This window comes from Pan paniscus, chromosome 18 (assembly GCF_029289425.2).
Source record: "Pan paniscus chromosome 18, NHGRI_mPanPan1-v2.0_pri, whole genome shotgun sequence".
Classification (NCBI taxonomy): Eukaryota; Metazoa; Chordata; class Mammalia; order Primates; family Hominidae; genus Pan; species Pan paniscus.
In genome coordinates, this window is record NC_073267.2 from 67,712,328 (window position 1) to 67,732,488 (window position 20,161).

General features: G+C 45.6%; 1 protein-coding gene across 2 annotated transcripts in view; it reads left to right on the forward strand.

Annotated features, from left to right (window-relative positions):
• Positions 1–957: 957 nt before the first annotated feature.
• CFAP263 (cilia and flagella associated protein 263) overlaps positions 958–20,161 on the forward strand; it is a 30,824-nt gene continuing 11,620 nt past the window's right edge. Inside the window, exons 1-7 of one of the 2 annotated variants that reach the window (XM_003823705.5) lie at positions 958–1,148; positions 3,789–3,915; positions 5,059–5,220; positions 9,127–9,282; positions 10,589–10,669; positions 13,120–13,275; positions 18,227–18,334. In XM_003823705.5, the coding sequence (XP_003823753.1) occupies positions 1,048–1,148; positions 3,789–3,915; positions 5,059–5,220; positions 9,127–9,282; positions 10,589–10,669; positions 13,120–13,275; positions 18,227–18,334 (891 nt within the window). In that variant the 5' untranslated portion in view covers positions 958–1,047. The remainder of the gene's footprint in view (positions 1,149–3,788; positions 3,916–5,058; positions 5,221–9,126; positions 9,283–10,588; positions 10,670–13,119; positions 13,276–18,226; positions 18,335–20,161) is intronic. The other variant, XM_008977368.3, reaches the window with a different exon arrangement.

Genomic DNA, 20,161 nt, shown 5'->3' on the forward strand with positions numbered 1-20,161 from the left:
GCTTGCTTTCTAAGCACATCCAGAGTTCACCCTCCCTAGGAGAAGTCTCCCCGTCCTGCCCTCTGTCCTCTTTCATCCCCATGGGGAGCAGAGAGAGAGCTCCTGTGTTGCCTCCCTGATCCTTACCATGTCCCACATCAGTGTAGAAGTTAACAGCATGGACTTTGGGTTCCACCGGAGCTTGATTCCATTCTTGAGTGGAATGGAACCTAAGCTACTCCATTCCTTGGTTTTCTGATCTGTAAGATGACGGCAGTAATACCAATTGTACCAGATTGTTTTGAGGATTTAAGGAGATGACTACGATGCACAGTGTGACGCATGATGTTGCTGTCATCACCCCAGGTTCCAGCGGCTTGTTTAGAGGCTGCTTCACTCATTTAATTGGAAGCTCCTTGAGGATCAGAATGGTCTTTTCCAGACATTCCCCCTAGGATACTAAGGACACAGTAGATATTCAGTAACTATTTAGGGATGTCTCTTGAATGTATACCCATTTTTATCAGCCACGTTTTTTCCTTCCAGAAATGCAGGATGTTAATATCTGAGAGGAGCTGCTGTTAGCATGTAGGAAGCACCAGGTGGTGAACAGAGCAGGGGCCTCCCAGTGGGACAGGGGAAGAAGGACACTATGATAAATCGTGTTAATTTTCTAGGCCCCAGTTTCCTTATTGGGAGAATGGAGAGATTGATAGATACCATTACAAGGTTGTGGCGAAGGCTTTCATAAACTATGCTTAACACGCTGCTAAGGACACAGTAAGGGCTGCGAAACAGCAGCTGCTATTATTACTATCAATTTAAGAGTTATTGTTAAAGAAGTGAAACTGAACGCGCTTAGGTGTGCGCTCAAAGCCAGCAACCTGGCTGGGTCCGCACGGAGACAGGTGGGGCAGCGCGGGGAGGGGCCACCGGAAGCCCCACCCCTTTCCTCGCGTCCGGTCGCCCGGGCAACGCGCCACCGCGTCGCAGCCGGAGTGACGCGTGGCCGCCGGCACCCGGAGCTCCTGGGCACACGGCATTGGCAGGGGCCGCTTCGGCAGAGTGATGACTGATGATGAGACCGAGAGCGTCCTCTCCGACTCCCATGAAGGGTCGGAGCTGGAGCTGCCTGTTATCCAGCTGTGCGGGCTGGTGGAGGAGCTCAGGTACCGCCGCCCGCGCCTGGGGGCCGCCCCTCTTCCTCCTGGGCCCTCCTCCCTGGGCGGCCTCGGACTTGGGGACCAGCATGGAGAAGATCCAAGCCCTCACTGAGCACTGGGGAGACTTTGCCTCTTTACTCCTGCGAGTGAAGAGACTTTACTCCTTACTCCACCACCACTGAGCCAACAAGCCGTTGGTGGAGCTAGAACGGGGTGGTAGGGCGAGGGGATGGGGCCGGTGGTGAGAAGCCCAGAGGGTAATTGGGGAAGTGAGAGTTTCAGCCGGAGGAGTCTCTCTCATGCCAGACGGTGTGCTTAGCCGATCCACAATTCTACAGCAGCAATTTGGACCAGGTGACTTCTAAGCCCTTTTCTGATGCTAAGATTCTGTGATAAGGCTGGGCGCGGTGGCTCACGCCTGTAATCTCAGCACTTTAGGAGGCCGAGGCGGACGGATCACTTGAGGTCAGGAGTTCGAGACCAGCCTGGCCAACATGGTGAAACCCCGTATCTACTAAAGATACAAAAATTAGCCAGGCGTGGTGGCGCGTGCCTGTAATCCCATCTACTCTGGAGGCTGAGGCAGGAGAATCACTTGAACTTGGGAGGCGGAGGTTGCAGTGAGCCGAGATTGTGCCACTGCACCCCAGCCTGGGCAACAGAGAGGGACTAAGTCTCAAAAAAAAAAAAAAAATTCTATGATAAAACTAACACGGCAGCAGAATAGAAAGCAAGCTATTGAGATGGTTTTAGTATGAGGCAATGTGTGCCTGAACCTGGATATAAGCATGGAGATGGACAGTAAAGAATGGCCCGATAGTCTGCGTTTATTTTATTTTATTTTATTTTGCAGTCTGCTTTATATCTACTACTATAGCAAGTAAATTGGATATAAAGATTCCATGATGTAGTCAAGATTAGTTGTACAACTTACTGGTCTTGCACAGAATATCCTAGCTCTAGCAGCTGAATAGATGTTACTTCTATACATCTACAAATACTTTAGGTCAGAACTGAGGTATTATTACTAACAGCTCTCATTTTTGAGTGTTTCTATGTACCATGCATTTACATATATGATCTTATATGATGACACTGCAACCCTAGGAAGTGGGTAAGGAAACAAAGACACAGAGGTGAAGTCACTTCCCTAAGTTCACACAGTCAGTGGTAGTGCTGGGATTCAAACTCAGGTGTGACTCCACAGACTACATACACCTGGAGCATGCTCTATGCTGAAAAAGCAAGCTACTTTGATAGATTGTGTTTTCCATTCAGCTTTTTCCACTAGTTTGTTTTGTTTTGTTTTGTTTTGTTTGTTTTTGATACGGAATCTCACTCGCTCTGTCGCCCAGGCTGAAGTACAATGGCATGATCTCGGCTCACTGCAACCTCTGCTTCCCAGGTTCAAGTGATTCTCCTGCCTCAGACCCCTGAATAGCTGGGATTACAGGCACCTGCCACCACACCCAGCTAATTTTTGTACTTTTAGTAGAGATGGGGTTTCACAATGTTGATCAGGCTGGTCTCAAACTCCTGACCTCAGGTGATCCACCTGCCTCGGCTTCCCAAAGTGCTGGGATTACAGGTGTGAGCCACCACACCTGGCCCCACTAGTCTTAAAATTCAGCCAAACAGGAATTATTAAAAATAATAGCAAAAACTACAATTACTTTTGTACCAACCTAATAGATTAATAACACATGAAAACATCAAAGTTGTTCTCTCTCTCATATACATATACATACATATTTGTGTGTAACACACACACACATACACACATACGAGAAGTTAAGAAGTTAAAAAGGTTATAACCTTGGCATATACAGGATAAACTAGGTATGTTATCTCTTCCTCTGTTCAAAGTTTTCCAGAGTTTATGATAAACTTCCGGTTGATACTTTTCATCTATTGGGTACTGAAAATAAAAGAACTGAAAAACATAAACCAAAGGAAACATCTGAAGATTGTGGGTGTGTTTAACTTCAAGAATATAGTAATTCAGGTTGGGCACAGTGGCTATTATTGCCTATAATCTCAGCACTTTGGGAAACCAAGGTGGGAGGATCACTTTAGGCCAGGAGTTCATGGCCAGCCTTGACAACATAGCAAGATACCACCTCTACAAAAAAAATTATAAATTAGCCAGGCATGGCATTGTGCACCTGCAGTCCTAGCTACTTGGGAGGCTGAGGCAGGAGGATTGCTTGATCCCAGGAGTTCCAGGTTACAGTGAGTGCAACAGAGTAAGACCCTGTCTCTTAAACAAATAAAAAATATATATGTATATATATAATATATAGTAATTCAGAAATAATCTCCCACATGGGTTCAATGATACTTGAAGATGAAACCTATGAGAATTTTCAATGTAATACTAGTGTTCTGAATTTTGTGGCTCATTAAACATATTAATAAAAATATCAAATATATAGCACTTACTATGTGTCAGGCACTGTGCCAGAGGCTTTGTCTTCCTTATTGGAACCCTAAAAGTTAAGTGCTATTCTTATACCCATTTTATAGGTGAGGAAACTAAGGCACCAAGGGGCTAACGGGTTTTGCAGGTCTACTAGTTATTAAACACTAGTTATTTGAGGTTTAAACTCTTATTACTAGAACTTACTCAGGTACCCTGTCTTGCAGCTATGTAAACTCTGCTCTCAAAACTGAGACTGAGATGTTTGAGAAATATTACGCTAAACTGGAGCCCAGGGATCAGCGACCTCCACGATTATCAGAAATTAAAATATCAGCAGCAGATTATGCACAGGTACACAATGGAGATCTAGATCATTCTTTTATTGTTTGTCACCTTAAATGCAAGTGGTATTTGTTTATCTGCCTTTGGTGCGCCCTCTGTGGCCAATTGACCATGGGACCTTCTCCCTGTTTTACTTTTGATTTTTCTTTGCCCTCTAGGGTTTCTCTTTCAAGTGACTGTGAAAGAAACTGGGTTCAGTTAATAGTGGATTGACTCTCCCAGCATATCTTAGTTTACTTGAAAGAATTCCCTTTGGCTAGGTGCAGTGGCTTAGGCCTGTCCCAGTGCTTTGGGAGGCTAAGGTGGGAGGATCACATGAGACCAGGAGTTCGAGACCTGCCTGGGCAATATTGCAAGACCCCATCTTTGCAAAAGAAAATTCTTAAATTAGCCAGATGTGGTGATATGCACCTGTAGTTTTAGCTACTTGGGAGACTGAGGTGGGAGGATTGCTTGAGCCCAGGAGTTTGAGGCTGCAGTGAGCTATGATCACACTGCTACACTCCAGCCTGGGCAACAGAGCAAGACTCTGTCTCAAAAAAATTTAAAAAAAAAAGAATTCATTTAAATTGAGGGACTCAACTGTTTACAAGGCCCAGCCAGCCACCTAAATGAGGAAAGTGGGCCTAGCACAGGCCCTTGTCTCAAAGGGGTTATCTGTATAGTCTTATCCTTTGAGGGCCAAGCAAACCCATATGTACCCTGGACCACCCGCTTCTGACCTTTGCCTTAAATGCATAGAAAGTCCAAGATGTTTGTTTGTCTGTTTTGCTGAACACAGTCCCCCACGGATGCAGTTTCTTTCCTGTGTTCAGCTCAGGAAGTACCTCTGAGCTTTCCCCTGTCTTTGACTTGAATGCTAGTCTATAGCAGGTTCACAGCCTTTCCACCTTCAAGACGTTTACCCTTATTTATTTTCACTTCATTGTCAAACATAGGCCTTTGAAGTATTTAGTGCAGGGGCTTAGGATGACTTGAGAAATAAATGTCAGCTCAGGCCTGATATCCAGCATCCTTTTACCATGAATTTGTTCTCCCTGGCTGTCACTCTGGGGAACTTCTAGCAGGTCAGAGGATCATTCTGATGCCTATCTTGGGCTGGTTCATTACCAATTCCTCTTTGACAATGGCTTTGTTTCTCTTGGGTTGCAGTTTCGAGGCAGGCGTAGATCCAAATCCCGGACAGGTATGGACCGTGGGGTAGGCCTGACTGCCGACCAAAAACTTGAGCTGGTACAAAAAGAGGTTGAGGACATGAAGGATGACTTACGACACACGAGGGCAAATGCGGAACGCGACCTGCAGCATCACGAGGTACACCTTCCTCCCAGCGCAGCCTGTCCTGCCCGGGCTCCCCACCTCTACCCCATTGAGAGGTATCTAGAGTGGGTTCATGTGATTGTTGGGGCTTTGGAAGAAACACAGGTAGGATGAAGCGAATCCAGGGCCTATCTTCAAGGAACTTACCACCTGCTTGTGGGGACAACACATTTTTGAACATTTTTTTAATGGGAAATTTCAAAAATACACGAATGTAGAGAGGCTAGCACAACAAACCCCTATGTATTCAACACCTGGGTGGAATGATCATCAACATATGGCCTCTTTTGGTTGATCAACTTTCCCTTCATCTGGCTGGGTTACTAGGAAGTGAATCCTAGTGAATCTCTGTACATATTTCAGTATATATCTTTAATATATGAATTCTTTTAGAAGATATAACCATGATAACCCTAAATGCTCTTAAAATTTTACAGTAATTTCTTTTTTTTTTTTTTTGAGATGGAGTCTCGCTCTGTTACCCAGGCTGGAGTGCAGTGGCGTGATCTCAGCTCACTGCAAGCTCCGCCTCCCGGGTTCACACCATTCTCCTGCCTCAGCCTCCCTAGTAGCTGGTACTACAGGCGCCCGCCACCACACCCGGCTAATTTTTTTTGTATTTTTAGTAGACATGAGGTTTTCACCATATTAGCCAATGGTCTCGATCTCCTGACCTCATGATCCGCCTGCCTCGGCCTCCCAAAGTGCTGGGATTACAGGCATGAGCCACTGCGCCGGGCCTACATAATTTCTTCATAATACACGGGGTTTGAGGTTTAAGTCAGTATATTAGGGTTCTTGAGAGGGACAGAACCAAGAGTATACATGTATATATGAAAGGGAGTTAATTAGGGAGAATTGGCTCACGTGATTACAAGGCAAAGTCCCACACAATTGATCGGCTGTCTGCAGGCTGGGAAAAGAGAGAAGCCGGTAGTGGCTCAGTCCAAGTCTGAAAGCTTCAAAACCAGGGAAGCCAATGGTGCAGCCTTCGTTCTGTGGCCGAAGGCCCTAGAGCCCCCAGGAAGCCGCTGGTACAAGTCCGAGGGTCTAAAGGCAAAGAACCTGGAGTCTGATGTCCGAGGGCAGGAGGAGCAGAAGCAATTGTCGGGCATGGGAAGAAGAGGGAGAGCCAGAAGACTCAGTACACAAGCTTGTCCACCTTCTTCCACCTGCTTTGCTCTAGCTGCTGTGGCAGCCAATTGGATGGTGCCCACCCACACTGAGGGTCGATCTTCCCCCCGCCCAGTCCACTGACTCAAATATCAGTCTCTTCTGGCAACACCCTCACAGTCACACCCAGAAACAATACTTTACCAGCCATCTAGGCATCCCTGAATCCAGTCAAGTTGACACCTAATATTAACCATCACAGTCAGTGAATTGAGTAAAAAGTCCCTAGGTCAGCATTTCTTTCTTTTTTTTTTTTTTTTTTGGGACGGAGTCTTGCTCAGTTGCCCAGGCTGGAGTGCAGTGGTGCGATCCCACCTCCGCCTCCCAGGTTCACACCATTCTCCTGCCTCAGCCTCCCGAGTAGCTGGGACTACAGGCTCCTGCCGCCACCACACCCAGCTAATTTTTTTTGTATTTTTAGTAGAGACGGGGTTTCACCATGTTAGCCAGGATGGTCTCGATCTCCTGACCTCGTGATCCACCCGCCTCAGCCTCCCAAAGTGCTGGGATTACAGGTGTGAGCCATCGCGCCCGGCCCCTAGGTCAGCATTTCTATACGGCACACGTGCCCATGATTCGTGCCCTGTTACAGAACAATATAGTAGTGTCTCTTAGTGAGTCCAATACAGTCAGTTTCCTCCAGAGAAGAAACATCACTGTTAATTCGGTTGCCCACAGGATGACGTTGTTGGCTTGCATTTGAGAGCCATGTTGTATGAAAAGTAGATACTTCTGTTCTATTTCTAAAGTTTTCTATTTTTCTGTTTCTAAATGTGGGCATTCGCAGAATCACGCTCGTCTCAAGAGGGACCAGTCAGTAGACTCATGTCTCCCATTGATGCAACCGTCTGTATCACATCAGCTGATCTTGCTCTCCCACCCCTCCTCTCTCTCTTTCCAAACATGCATTGTTGAATTCTAGCAAGTTAAAGGAGCTTGGGATGTGGTAGCATTATCCTGACCCGCTAGGTTGTGCAATGTGAGCATCAAGTGCAGAGATCAGAGATCAGTATGGGCTAGAGTGGTCAAAAAGAATTTGTTGAGGAGGTAGGGCTTAAAAGGGGCTTGGCATGATCTTGAAGAATGATGGCATCTGTTTAAAGCACAGGGAAAGAAGGGCACCCCAGGTAAGGAGAATGACATGGGCAAGGCAGTGGAGGTGGGCACAAGCATGGTGAGCTCATGACATTGAGGAGGCTGGTGTGATTAGAGAAGACGCTACTTTGGAGGCTGCTTTAGGAAGTCAGGTTGAGTAAGGCAATGATTTCTTGACAGCCATGCCAAGGAGTTTATCTTTGATGTCTTAGAAAGCTGGACCCCACTGAGGATACTTGAGCAGGAGAGCAATGTGTTGAAAGTAGCATTTCAGGTGGATTGATGTTCTACCATGTGGAGATGATGGGGCTGGAGCCTGAGGCCAGCCAGTGAAAATGCTTTTGCCTCTTGGTGTTCAGAAAAAAAGTCTGAACTAGGATGATTTGCAGTCTGGCTAGAGATACCATTCCATTTTATTTTTTATAGTAATACGTGTGTGTGTGTGTTCTTATTTCAAGGCAATCTATGTTGTAGAATGTTGAAAAATACAGTTAAGCTAAAAGAACATTTGAAAACATTCACAATTTACCACTCAGAGGTAATTTCTGTTGACTTTCCATTTACCTCCTACAGTTTAGATAATTTTCTATGCATATATGAATTTCTTCCAAAAATAGTATCATGTTATTTTGTAAACTGTATTTTTCACTTAACAACATCTCTTTACGTCAATACATATTTTCATTTTATAACATCTTTTTTTTATTTTTAAGAGATGGGGCCTCACTGCGTTGCTCAGGCTGGAGTGCAGTGGCTATTCGCGGTCGCAATCATAGCACACGACAGCCTCGAACTTCTGGCCTCCAGCAATCCTCTTGCCTCAGCCTCCTGAGCAGCTGGGACTACAGGCACCATACCTGACTTTATAATATCTTCTTTATTTTTTTTTCCATTTTTCCCCCCAATACTCAGGCTTGGAAATATAAAGTCTTTTTTTTTTTTAATAACAGAAATATAATAAGAGTGCCTATTTATTTCCCCACTAATCCATCTCTCTAGATGTAACTGTCATTCATGTTTTGATGTATATCCTTCCAGATATTTTTAATGGATAAATAATTTCAAATATGGAAATACATATTTAGATAGATAGCTTGGCCAGGCGCGGTGGCTCATGCCTGTAGTCCCAGCACTTTGGGAGGCCGAGGTGGGCGGATCACCTGAGGTCAGGAGTTCAAGACCAGCTGGGCCAACTTGGTGAAACTCCTTCTCTACTAAAAATACACAAATTAGCCAGGCGTGGTGGCGGGTGCCTATAGTCCCAGCTACTCAGGAGGCTGAGGCAGGAGAATTGCTTGAACCGAGGAGGCGGAGGTTGCAATGAGGTGAGATTGTATCACTGCACTCCAGCCTGGGCAATAGAGCGAGACTCTGTCTCAAAAAAAAAAAAAAGATAGATACCTGACACCTGTTTTTGTTTGCTCTCTTTTTATGGATTCTATTTTTTCGAAGAATGCTTTTAACTAATAACATTGATATAGTCAAGTTTGTATCTTAAGGATATGTTCCTAAGACTAAGAAGAAACATAATATTTTGGGACACAAAGAGGCCTGGGAACTTAGGTTTTCTTAGAGGACACATCCTTGAAGATTGCTGGAAACGTTGTTCTCTCTTTGTGCTGACTCCCCCAGGCGATCATTGAGGAGGCTGAAATTCGATGGAGTGAAGTTTCGAGAGCAGTGCATGAGTTTGAAAAAGATATTCTAAAAGCCATATCCAAGAAGAAAGGGAGTATTTTGGCCACTCAGAAAGTGATGAAATACATTGAGGACATGAACCGCCGGAGGGTAAGTTGGCAGACAGAGCTTAGAAAGGGAAAAAACATTCTTACAGGGATGTTATGGAAATCATCCATGTGAAGCAGCCTAGCTCCCTTTGGTCCACCATAAATGTTGCCCACATATGCGGATTTTCTTTGCATCCCCGAAAGTGTATGTGTATATGCATGTTTTAAAATGTATGTTTATGGCTAGATGCAGTGGCCCACGCCTGTAATCCCAGCACTTTGGGAGGCTGAGGCGGGTGGATCATCTGAGCTGGAGGACCAGCCTGGCCAACATGGTGAAACCCCATCTCTACTAAAAATACAAAAATTAGCTGGGCGAGGTGTTTGTGCCTGTAATCCCAGCTGCTCGGGAGGCTGAGGCAGGAGAATCGCTTGAGCCTGGGAGGCGGAGGTTGCGGTGAGCCAAGATCATGCCACTGCACTCCAGCCTGGGCAGCAGAGCAAGACTCTGTCTCAGAAAAAATAAATAAATAAATAAATAAATGCGTGTTTATCAAGGCTAACACCAGCCAGGCAGGAGGTATATTAACAGTACCTCAGATTGATCTCTGTTTTTTGTTTTGTTATTTGTTTCAAGATCTGATATATTTTCTTGAGAAAGGTATGAGACTAGTCTGGTCCAGCCTGTCTAGAGAGGTGACTGTGGAGTAGGACAGGTAAATCTCTTTTTCAAAATTTTAAAAAAACCTTTAAAAAAATTGTTATAGAGATGAGGTCTCACTGTGTTGCCCAGGCTGGTCTTGAACTCTTGGGCTCCAACAGTCCACCCACCTTGGCCTCCCAAAGTGCTGGGATTACAGGGTGAATCTCAAGCTCTTTGAGATCTTTTGTTATCAGGAGATGGACCTTGGGCTGTTATGAGAAAAAAGGAGAATTTGGGGGGTAACCTTCATTTCCAGAGATTTTTACAACACGTCAAGCTTTAGATCCTGGAGACAAGGTAGGGTTATTACTAATCCTAATATGTTAAGAGTAATAAAAATTATGTAAACTACCGTGGGAATACAAGACCAAAAAATCGTAAGATCATTTTGTCAGGAAAGGCCCCTACAGTAGCATGCTCCCAAATAATCTTGAATTTGAAAGCAATATAAAATTTGCATGGTGCAAAACCAGTGTCCTCTGCTTCTTGGTCATGAAATGTCATACCAGCCCCAGCTTGAGTAGAAGTAAAAGGACCTAAAATAAGTGACAGAATGTTAGGGCTCAAGGTTTGGTTTGCAGCCCCAGAACCATCCACTTTTCAAACCAATGGGAAAAAGGAGAGAAATGGATTAAATGCATTAAAATATGCCTTTATGTTTTAGGATAATATGAAGGAGAAATTACGTTTGAAAAATGTTTCTCTCAAAGTTCAGAGGAAAAAAATGCTTTTACAATTGAGGCAGGTATGTGGTCCTTTTTCTCTCTCTCTCTGTTTCTTTTTAAGGTTACTGTGGTAGGCTGAATAAGGTTCCCACCCCCACCCCAAAATATCCATATCCTAAACCCTGGAATCTGTGAATACATTAACTTACATGGCAAAAAGGATTTTGCAGATGTGATTAATTTAGGATCTTGAGATGGGGAGATGGTCTTGAATTACCTGGGTGGGCCCTATATAATCTCCCTCCTTATCAGTGGGAAGCAGGAGGGTGGGAGAAGCTATGATAACAGAAGCAGAGATCAGAGTGATGAGCTTTCATGATAGGGAGAAGGGGCCAGGAGTCAAGGACTGCAGACAGCCTCTAGAAGCTGGAAATGACAAGGAAACAGAGTCTCCCCTAGAGCCTTAGGAAGAAATGCAGCCCTGCTGAGATCCTGATTTGAGCCTCCCAACCCATTTCAGACTCCTGACCTCCAGAACTGTAAGTTAATAAATTTGCATTAAAACCACGAGGTTTGTGGTGATTTGTTACAGCAGCAATAGGAAACTCATACGATGACTGTGCAGGCAAATCAGAGGTTTTCTGTAGACAGAGTTGGCGTGAATTTAAAAGACCCTCAAGACATACTTGTTGGCCCTTTCTGGGAATATGGCCTGGTGGCACAGTTATATGTGCTTTGGTGTGTCTAGCATCGCCATCGGCTGACCCTAATGGCTCCTGATGAAAGGCAGTAAGGCAAACATGGTTCCATCCTTTCCTAGCTCAATATTTTTATTATTAACTTGAATTTGGGCACTGGTGGCATGCTCATCAAAGGGGGCTACTGACAAGGACACAAAACTGGGCAGGAGAATTAACATGTTGGGGGACTATTGCTTGAGTGACTCGGGATCCAGAAAGACCTCAGCAAGCTGGGACAGATTTAACAGCATGAAGCGATGAAGGACAAGTGTAACACCCTGCACTTTTGATCCCCCAAAATATCTGTTCAGGTACAGGATGGCTTAGCTGTAGAGTACCTGATAAAGTCAGCTCAGGTGGTGGTGATGCTATGGCCTAGGCTGCGTTCATAGAAACACAGTGCCCAGACCAAGGAAGGGGTAGCGTTTCTCTACTCTGTCTGAGCGGCCCCTACCTGGAGTGTCATGTCACAAGGTGATCCCCACCCTTGAAAGAATTGGTAAACTAGAGTTCACATCGGAGAGCAAGCCAGATGTCAGGAATAGAAAACATATCCAAGAGCCTGGGACTGATGTGCCCAAGGAGAGAGGGTCCAGGAGGGCCACAGCCACTGTCTCCAAGTGCTCAGGGCTGCAGCAGGAAGGGAGAGCAGAGCTGGGGCTGTGGATGGAGGTGTCAAGGAAGGAGATTTGAGTTCAGTGCAAGAAAAAATTCTGCCGTGAGTGGTCCCAGTGGAACTGTCTGCAGATCATCAGTTCCTGGTACTTGGAGGTTCATGCAAGCATGGGCATCAGGAAGAGGGGCTTTAAGCTGGAGATGGGGAGTAGATGGATGATCTTTAACCTTAATGCCGCTGCTACACAAAGATAACACAGACACGGGCCCTGCCTTTGCGAGCTCATAGACTAGTGGGCAGCAGTGTCACGAGAAAAGGTGTATATGTGTAATTGTATACAGAAGCTACATACCAAGGACCACAGAGCTAAAGCTTCCAGGGGCTCAGCAGAGAGAGGGATCACCCTCTGGTGTGGAAAACAGGTTGGGAGCATTGGAGCTGGAGGAATGGTTGTACTGGGGCTTAAGGAAGTTGTGTTGTTTTGGGAAGGGGAAGAAGATGAATCCCAGGAGATAGCACAGACAGCATGAGTGAGGCATGGGAGTGAGGAACAGCAGTTCCCAAGTTGGGCTGTTGTCTACCACAGATATAAAATGGCATAGACCTGGCAGGGCTGGTAAGGTGGGCCAGGTCAGGGAGGGAACCTTATACACTCATGCACTGCAGTGCAGAAATATCAGATGGTCAAAGGAGGGGGAAATCTGTGGGCTGCTTGTCCTGGGTTTTTCATGTTAAAAACAACTTTTAAATGGCCTGATTCTTACTCTTCCTTCATGGCCCTGTTTAGGCAACACCCACTGTGGGATGCCCTCTGTGCGTGACTCGGTCTTTCTTCCTCCCCTGGCCTGGCTTAGGGACTTCTGTGTGCCCTCTGCCCCCACTCCCCCACATGCCCCCCAAACAACACATCGCACTGCACCACACTGTTGAGTCAATGGCTTGTTGGTAAACCCTCTTATGCACTGCCTGGGGCCAGGGAACATTGTATTTACTTAAATCTCTACACCCAGTGCCTAACACCATGCCTGGGACCAAACAGATGCCCAATATGTGTTTGTTGAATGACTGAATGATGACTGACCTCCAAAGTCTTGTCAAGAGTTGCAAGATGTGAGCCATACATTCAGAATCACAACTGACGTATCATCTTTTCTTTCATCTTTCTGAGCTGTAGAAGGAAGAGGTGAGTGAGGCCCTTCACGATGTTGATTTTCAGCAGTTGAAGATAGAGAACGCTCAATTTCTTGAGACAATTGAAGCAAGGAATCAAGAACTGACCCAGCTAAAGCTGTCATCTGGAAACACTCTGCAGGTTCTCAATGCCTACAAAGTAAGGCCATCCCTGATACCCAGGGCTCCCCCAAGGCTTTCCACACTCACCTTTCTGGCCACAGGGAGGTTCTTGTGCATTCCAGTTTCACACAGCGCTTAGGTGCCCCCTCGCTGTCAAGCCATGTGTCCTAAAATTCCCTGAATGCTCCCACAACCCTGGCTGTGCATGAGAACCAGAGTTTTTCTTTAAAAAACAAACAAACATATAGATAGATGATAGGTAGATAGATAGATAGATAGATGCCTAGTCTCACCCTGACTAATTGAATTAGGAGGTGAGGGCCATGCCTCTTATTTATTTTGTTTTTTATTGCTGTTACTAATTCCCCAAGTGATTTTTATGCATGGCAAGTTTTGAGAACTAACCACATTTAGAGCCCTGTTTAATTTGAGCACATTATAAGCACTTTCCTGCTTAAAACCTTGCAAAAGAAAGCAGTCTTAGCTATAAATCAGAAAACTACTAAATAATTTATCATCCAAACAGAACCCTTTTGGGAGGGAAAAGAGGCACTATTAATAATTAAGCAGAGACTATAGGCACACAAAGGGCCTGGCCCCAGCAGACTAGGCTATCTGGTCACCCTGCTAGAGACCATCTAATGCGGTATTCAGCAACTGCAGGCCAGTGTGTCCCCACCCACTGCCCTGTGAGCTAAGAATGATATTACAGAAGAACCTTTATAACCAATTTGATTATAGAAAACACTAACTTGAAACCAAATGAAGCAAAATTGGTTTCTTCCCCCAGAAATTCCATTTCTTTCATTAGTAGACCTATATTCTACAGTATTGTACTCAGTTATTATATTTTGAATTGAATCAATAAAACATTGGTAGGATTTTTTTCTCTTGTTAATGTAAGTACACAATACCCACAATTTTGCTTCTGGGCTTGCAAAACCTAAAATATTTACTATCTGGTCCTTTACAGAAAAGTTTTGCCGACCCCTCGCATAGTGCTCAGGTGGCAATGGTGGCTGTGGGCTTAGGTAGCTCGCAGGTGGGCTTTGTTTGGCCCACACAGTTTAAAAATGTGAATATGAATGTCTTTAGACCAGGTTTATGTTTGTTCAACATTTTCCTTTTACAAATGAAAAAACCGGGAGTCAAAGATGCAAAGTAGACAGGGTGCAGTGGCTCACACCTGCAATCCCAGCACTTTGGGAGGCCTAGGCAGGCACATCACCTGAGGCCAGGAGTTCAAGACCAGCCTGGCCAACATGGCAAAACGCTGTCTCTACTAAAAATACAAAAAATTATCTGGGCGTGGTGGTGCACACCTGTAATCTCGGCTACTTGGGAGGCTGAGGCATAAGGATTGCTTGAACTCCTGGGGGCAGAGGTTGCAGTGAGCTGAGATCATGCCATTGCACTCCAGCCTGGGCAACAGAACAAGATTCTGTCTCAAAAAAAAAAAAAAAAAAAAAAAAAGATGCAGAGTATTGGCCAAATTCAAGCAACAAGTTACTGACAGAGCTGGGACTCCCAGTCCAGTATGCATCCCACCTAACTCAGTGTGTATCCCACTCTACTGCCTTTTCCAGCATAAAGTATGTAGAAAACAACGTGCTGGCATTCTGAAATTTATGTGTCATAAACATCCAACAGATCCTCTACTTTTAGCTTCTCTCATCAGTTTTTAGCTTATCTGATCACTGTTATTTATAGAGGAAGCCAGTTCCTGTGACTTCCAGGCCCTCACTGCCTGGAGAGCAGGTTGTACTTGATCACATTGGACCTCGATCTTATCCTGTGGAATCAGTTAAGCAGCACAGGGCCTGCCTGGTCTTGTGGGGGAAAAGCCAAGGGTTTTGGAAATGGAGCTACTGATTTTTAAAATCAAACTGCCAGGTGGCAGGGCCTGATCTCTTTAGGATGGGTCTAAACACACAGTGCAGATTGCTTGCAGTATCCGAGATCAGCAGCGCAGGCCACAGTGGGCAGAGTGAGAGCCATTCCTGGGGGAAATGGAGGCAGAACAACTGAGTTGTGGAGTCAGACCTTGCCTGTGCTTGAATGGGGGCTCTACTGCGGGAGGTGCTTCATCTGGGCAAGATTCTTCACCTCTTGGAGGCAAGTTTTGTGTCACCAAGATGGTGCTCTGTCTAGTAAGTGTTGCGTCCCCAGCATCAAGGACAGTGCCTGGCTAAAGCAAGTGCTTAGCCAATATTGTTGAATGAACTGCTTGCAGAACAGGTGTGTATTTGGTAGGGGTGGGAGGGTGACAGGAGGGGCCACTTTGATATAAATATGAAACATTCATTCTCCCAGCAATCAGAAAATGAAAATAAAGAAATAAATATCAAACACTGAAGTGTGAAACCTTGTTAAAGACATGCAGAATAATTTTCCTCTATACCAAAAGTACCAGTAACTCCACAAGGGTAGGCACTGGGCTGAGTGCTAAGGGTACAGCATTTAGACAGCACCAGGCAGAAATGGGCTCTTCTCTTCTGTGAGTTTCATGTGTGAGCCTGAGTCAAGGTGGCAGCTTTTTCTCTGACTTTATGCCCTCAAGCCCTGCCTGGTGGAGTCTGGTAAAATGTAAGCATGTGACTACAGCTGCGATGAGTCACTCCAGACTGCCTGTAAACTAGTGATCTGGGGCCTTGTAGGTAGAATTCTAAGATGTCCCCAAGAATCCCTGGCCCTTGGTGTCTACCCCCTGTATAATCTCTGGCCAGGACTGTGAATATGATGGATTCAGTTAAGTTCTGTTCTGTTCAATGATTCGGTTATACTGTATGGCACAGTTGATCTAAAGACAGGGAGATCACCCACTTGGGCCTGATCTAATCACACGAGTCCTTTCAAAGAACAGAGTTTCTCTGGAAGAGGAAGTCATAGATGTGAAGCATGAGGAGAAATGGCTGGAGGAGGTCTTCTCCATTGTGGGCTAGAAGACAGAGGGGCCACATGGAAGGGATTCAAGAGGGGCCTCTGGGAGCTGAGAGCGACCTCCTGCTGACAGCCCAAAAGAAAACAAGGGCCTTGGTCCTACAGCTTCAAGGAAGTGCCTTCTGCCAACAATAAGTGAGCTTGGAAGAGGACCCTGAGCCCTTGACAAGAACCACAGCTCTGGCAGACACCTTGATTTCAGCCAGATGTGACCATGGGGGAGAGTCCAGCCACACTGTGCGCAGACTTCCGGCCTATGGAAGCTGTGAGATAATAAATGGGTGTGGCTCTAAGCCACAAAAGTCTGTGGTAATTTGTTATGTAGCGATAGGAAGTGAATGCAGTCCTTTACAGAAGTGGCCTCCTCAAGGGACCCACATCTTGACTCAGCGTCACCAATTTCGCTCTCATCAGCCTTCGTGGATACCTGCCCCGGCAGAGCCAGTGATGGCCTCGCTGCTGCTCTTGTACCTCCATTCCTTCCTGCCCTGCCGTTCTAAGTTGGTGACCGCTTGTCTTCCCTCCGCTCTCCTTCCTTCCACCTGAATTGCTGGACTTGCGGCAAAGTCCTGCCCCATCTCCCCGGCCCCACGTCTGACCCCATCAGTGTGGTCTCATTCACTTTTGCTTTCCTTAGCAGAGCAACTTTCATGCAGGACATGGAACAGGAAATGAGCCTTAAAGAAGTGAGGTCTGAAAATAGGAGTGGGGAAGAGAATGGCCCCTGGGTGCCAGAAGTTCCCCCAGGCAGGTGGTTCTAGGCTCCTCTGTTTTGACACCCCGGGGCAATGCCCTTGCCCCCTCCTCCTGCCTTCACTTTGACTGTGGCCCTGCTGCTCTCTACCCACTCTCCCAGCTCCTATTAGATCCTCCTCTCCTCAGTTCTTTCCTTAGCTTGGAATGTTCTCTTCTCTCTTCACCTAGACATACTGATTCAATCTTTCAGCTCTCTTTCCAGCATATATATATATATATATATATATATATTTTTTTTTTTTTTTTTTCAGGAAAACCTTCTCCAACCACTGTCCTGGCATTCTCACAGCTTGGCACAATTGCAGTCTTACATTTCTTCTTGAAATTATTTTACTGCCTCTCCCCTACTGTCCGGGCTGTGAGCCAGCCTTCTGGTGGCAGAGCCTAGTTTGCTTCGCTGGCCAGTGCTTGGTGCAGGGACTGGTGCCTGGTGGGTGGGTTTTCAGGGTTTGTTGAGCAAGCTCCCCAAATCACTGCGTCTTTCCCTTGGCCCACTCCTCTGCCCAGCAAAGCACATCCCAGCTCCTCTGGATGACTCTTCCCCACTGACAGAGAGTGGTCAAAAGGGGGCCAATCTAAGAAGCAGGGGTGGGGCCTGCAGAAGCCGGTGAAGGGCAGATGATGCAGTGGGAATCTGCAAGGCTGTGCTCCCGCAGGACTCCTCTAAAACTAGCAGGTCCGGCCTCGTTAGGCGATGAGACGGTGGTGGAGCCTGTGGGCTGTGGAATCTCTGTATGGGCTCAATTCCCGGCTCCCCCTGGTCTCTGTGACCTTGGGGAAATGGTTTTACCTCCCTAAAGGTCAGTTCTCTCACCTATAAATGGAGATAGCAGTAGCACCCACCTCATGAGGAGTATTCCCCACTCTCCATCCACATGAGATAGTCATGGCAGCTGTTTGTCGTATGTTCTCCATGTGCCAGGCACTGTGTTCAGCACTCTACCAGGCTGTCTCCTGTAAGCCTCTCCACAACCCTACATGGTGACTGGACCCAAGTTTAGAGAGGTTCTGGGACCTCCCCAGAGATCTCCTTAGTGAGTAGTAGGGCAGGATTTAGGTCCCCGTGTGCCTGACTTCTTTGCCTCTCCAGCTGAGGACAAGACTCCAAGGTCCTCTCCTCCCCCACCAGTTCTCAGACATCAGGATTTGGAAAATCTGGGCAACCATGAGAAAGGCAATTTGGACTTTCTGGATGGTCCTGCTTTTCTGTTCGTTAACAAAGAGATGTCTCCCCTTCCTGCGGTTCTGAGAGGTCATCTTAGCTCAAGACTTGCTGTGTTGTTATATTTCAGAGCAAGCTTCACAGGGCAATGGAAATATACCTCAATCTGGACAAGGAGATCTTGCTGAGAAAAGAGCTACTTGAAAAAATTGAAAAAGAAACACTACAAGTAGAGGAGGTAGGAGAGAGCAAAATGTGGTATTTCTGATGTTTGTCTCCTTGTGTTTATACGGGCTTGAGTCAAGGTCCACCAAGATCTAAGCCACCTTGCTGGTTTATCTAGAAAAGCCTAGACCATAAAAATCAAAATAGCTCTAGGCCATCAAAGCACAAAGTGGCACCTGGAGACCTACAGTCCAGGTGTGTCGCATTTTACTGCTGGGTTGGGTTCTAGAGTCAGCTCAGAAAACAAAAATTTCGTACAGTCCAAATAACATTTGGGAATTCCTTAAGTGACCCATAAAGTACAATATTCGATGTTTCGTGTCTACAACCCCAGGAAAAATGTTTAATGCCTGTAGTAATGTACCTGATAGGAAAAAAAGTGCATATGCCAAAATAGAATGTTTGATGTAAAGGAGAGACAGAGAGAGGAAAGAGAGAGAGAGAGAAAGAGAGAAGAAAGAGAGAGAGGAAGAGAGAGAGAGAGAGAGAGAGAGGTCATAACCATATGACATCTCGCCGATACCCAGGCTGTACACTTACATCCTGAGTAGCCTGCAGCAGAGACCGGCTGAAGGACAGCAGACCTGTGACCTCTGTCCTGGGCTCACTCCAAGGCCTGTGGTCACTGTGTGAAGAGGTGAATGGAGTCATCTGAGCTCCTTGCCTGTGTAAATTGCAATTTACCTCTCTCATTACTTTGCTGAGCATTGATAGCTGAATTTCCCTAACTTAAATGCACATAGGATGTGATGCAAAGAGAACTTTTTGGGGAGGGCACAGGAGAAAGAGTGCTGGACTCGTGATCAGAAGGCCTGGCATCAGGTTTGGTGCTGCCAATTTCTGGACTTGAACAAGCTTTTAAATAGACAGGACTGTTTCCACATCTGTGAAATAGATCTACTGCCCTTGTTATAGTGGCTAGAGAGGACCACATATAATGACGCTTTGTCAACCTCTAAAACTGTTTGTATGATTATTAGTGTCATTGTCTTGTGCTGCCCCAAATTTGCCTACAATAGCCCCAAAGCCACAGGATTATTCACATCTAAGTTTTGTCATAACATGCACATCATTTTCTCGATGGACAACCAATACCTTCTGAAAAAAACCCCCAATTTCAGTACAGAGTGGCAAGTAGCAAAGTTAAAGCAAAAACCTGTGAACTCTCTTAATGCAGAATTGCTGTGGTCCTTATTTATTTTTTCCTTGTGTTGATAGTTATTAGATTACAAGTAAAACTTAAAATTGATTTTTTTTAAAGCCTGACATTCACTGCTTAGTATATTTTAGTTTTCTTGTTAACATTTTGAAAATAGCTTTATTGGGATTTAATTTATATACCATATAATCACCCATTTAAAGTGTACAGTTCAGTGGATTATAATATATTCACAGAGTTGTGTAACCATCAACACAATAATTTTAGAACATTTTCATCACCCCAGAAAAAAACCCTGCAGCCATTAGAAATCCTTCCCCACAGGACAGGTGCAGTGGCTCATGCTGTAATCCTAGCACTTTGGGAGGCTGAGGTGGGCACATCATTTGAGGTCAGGAGTTCAAGACCAGCCTGGCCAACATGGTGAAACCCCGCCCTACTAAAAATACAAAAATTAGCCAGGCATGGTGGTGGGCACCTATAGTCCCATCTACTCGGGAGGCTGAGGGAGGAGAATTGCCTGAGCCTAGGAGGTGGAGGTTGCAGTGAGCCAAGATCGTGCCACTGCACTCCAGCCTCAGTGACAGAGGGAGACTCTGTCTCAAAACAAAACAAAAAAAACTACTTAAATACATTTATTTATAGAAGAAAGAAGAAAGAAAAGAAAGAAAGAAAGAAAGA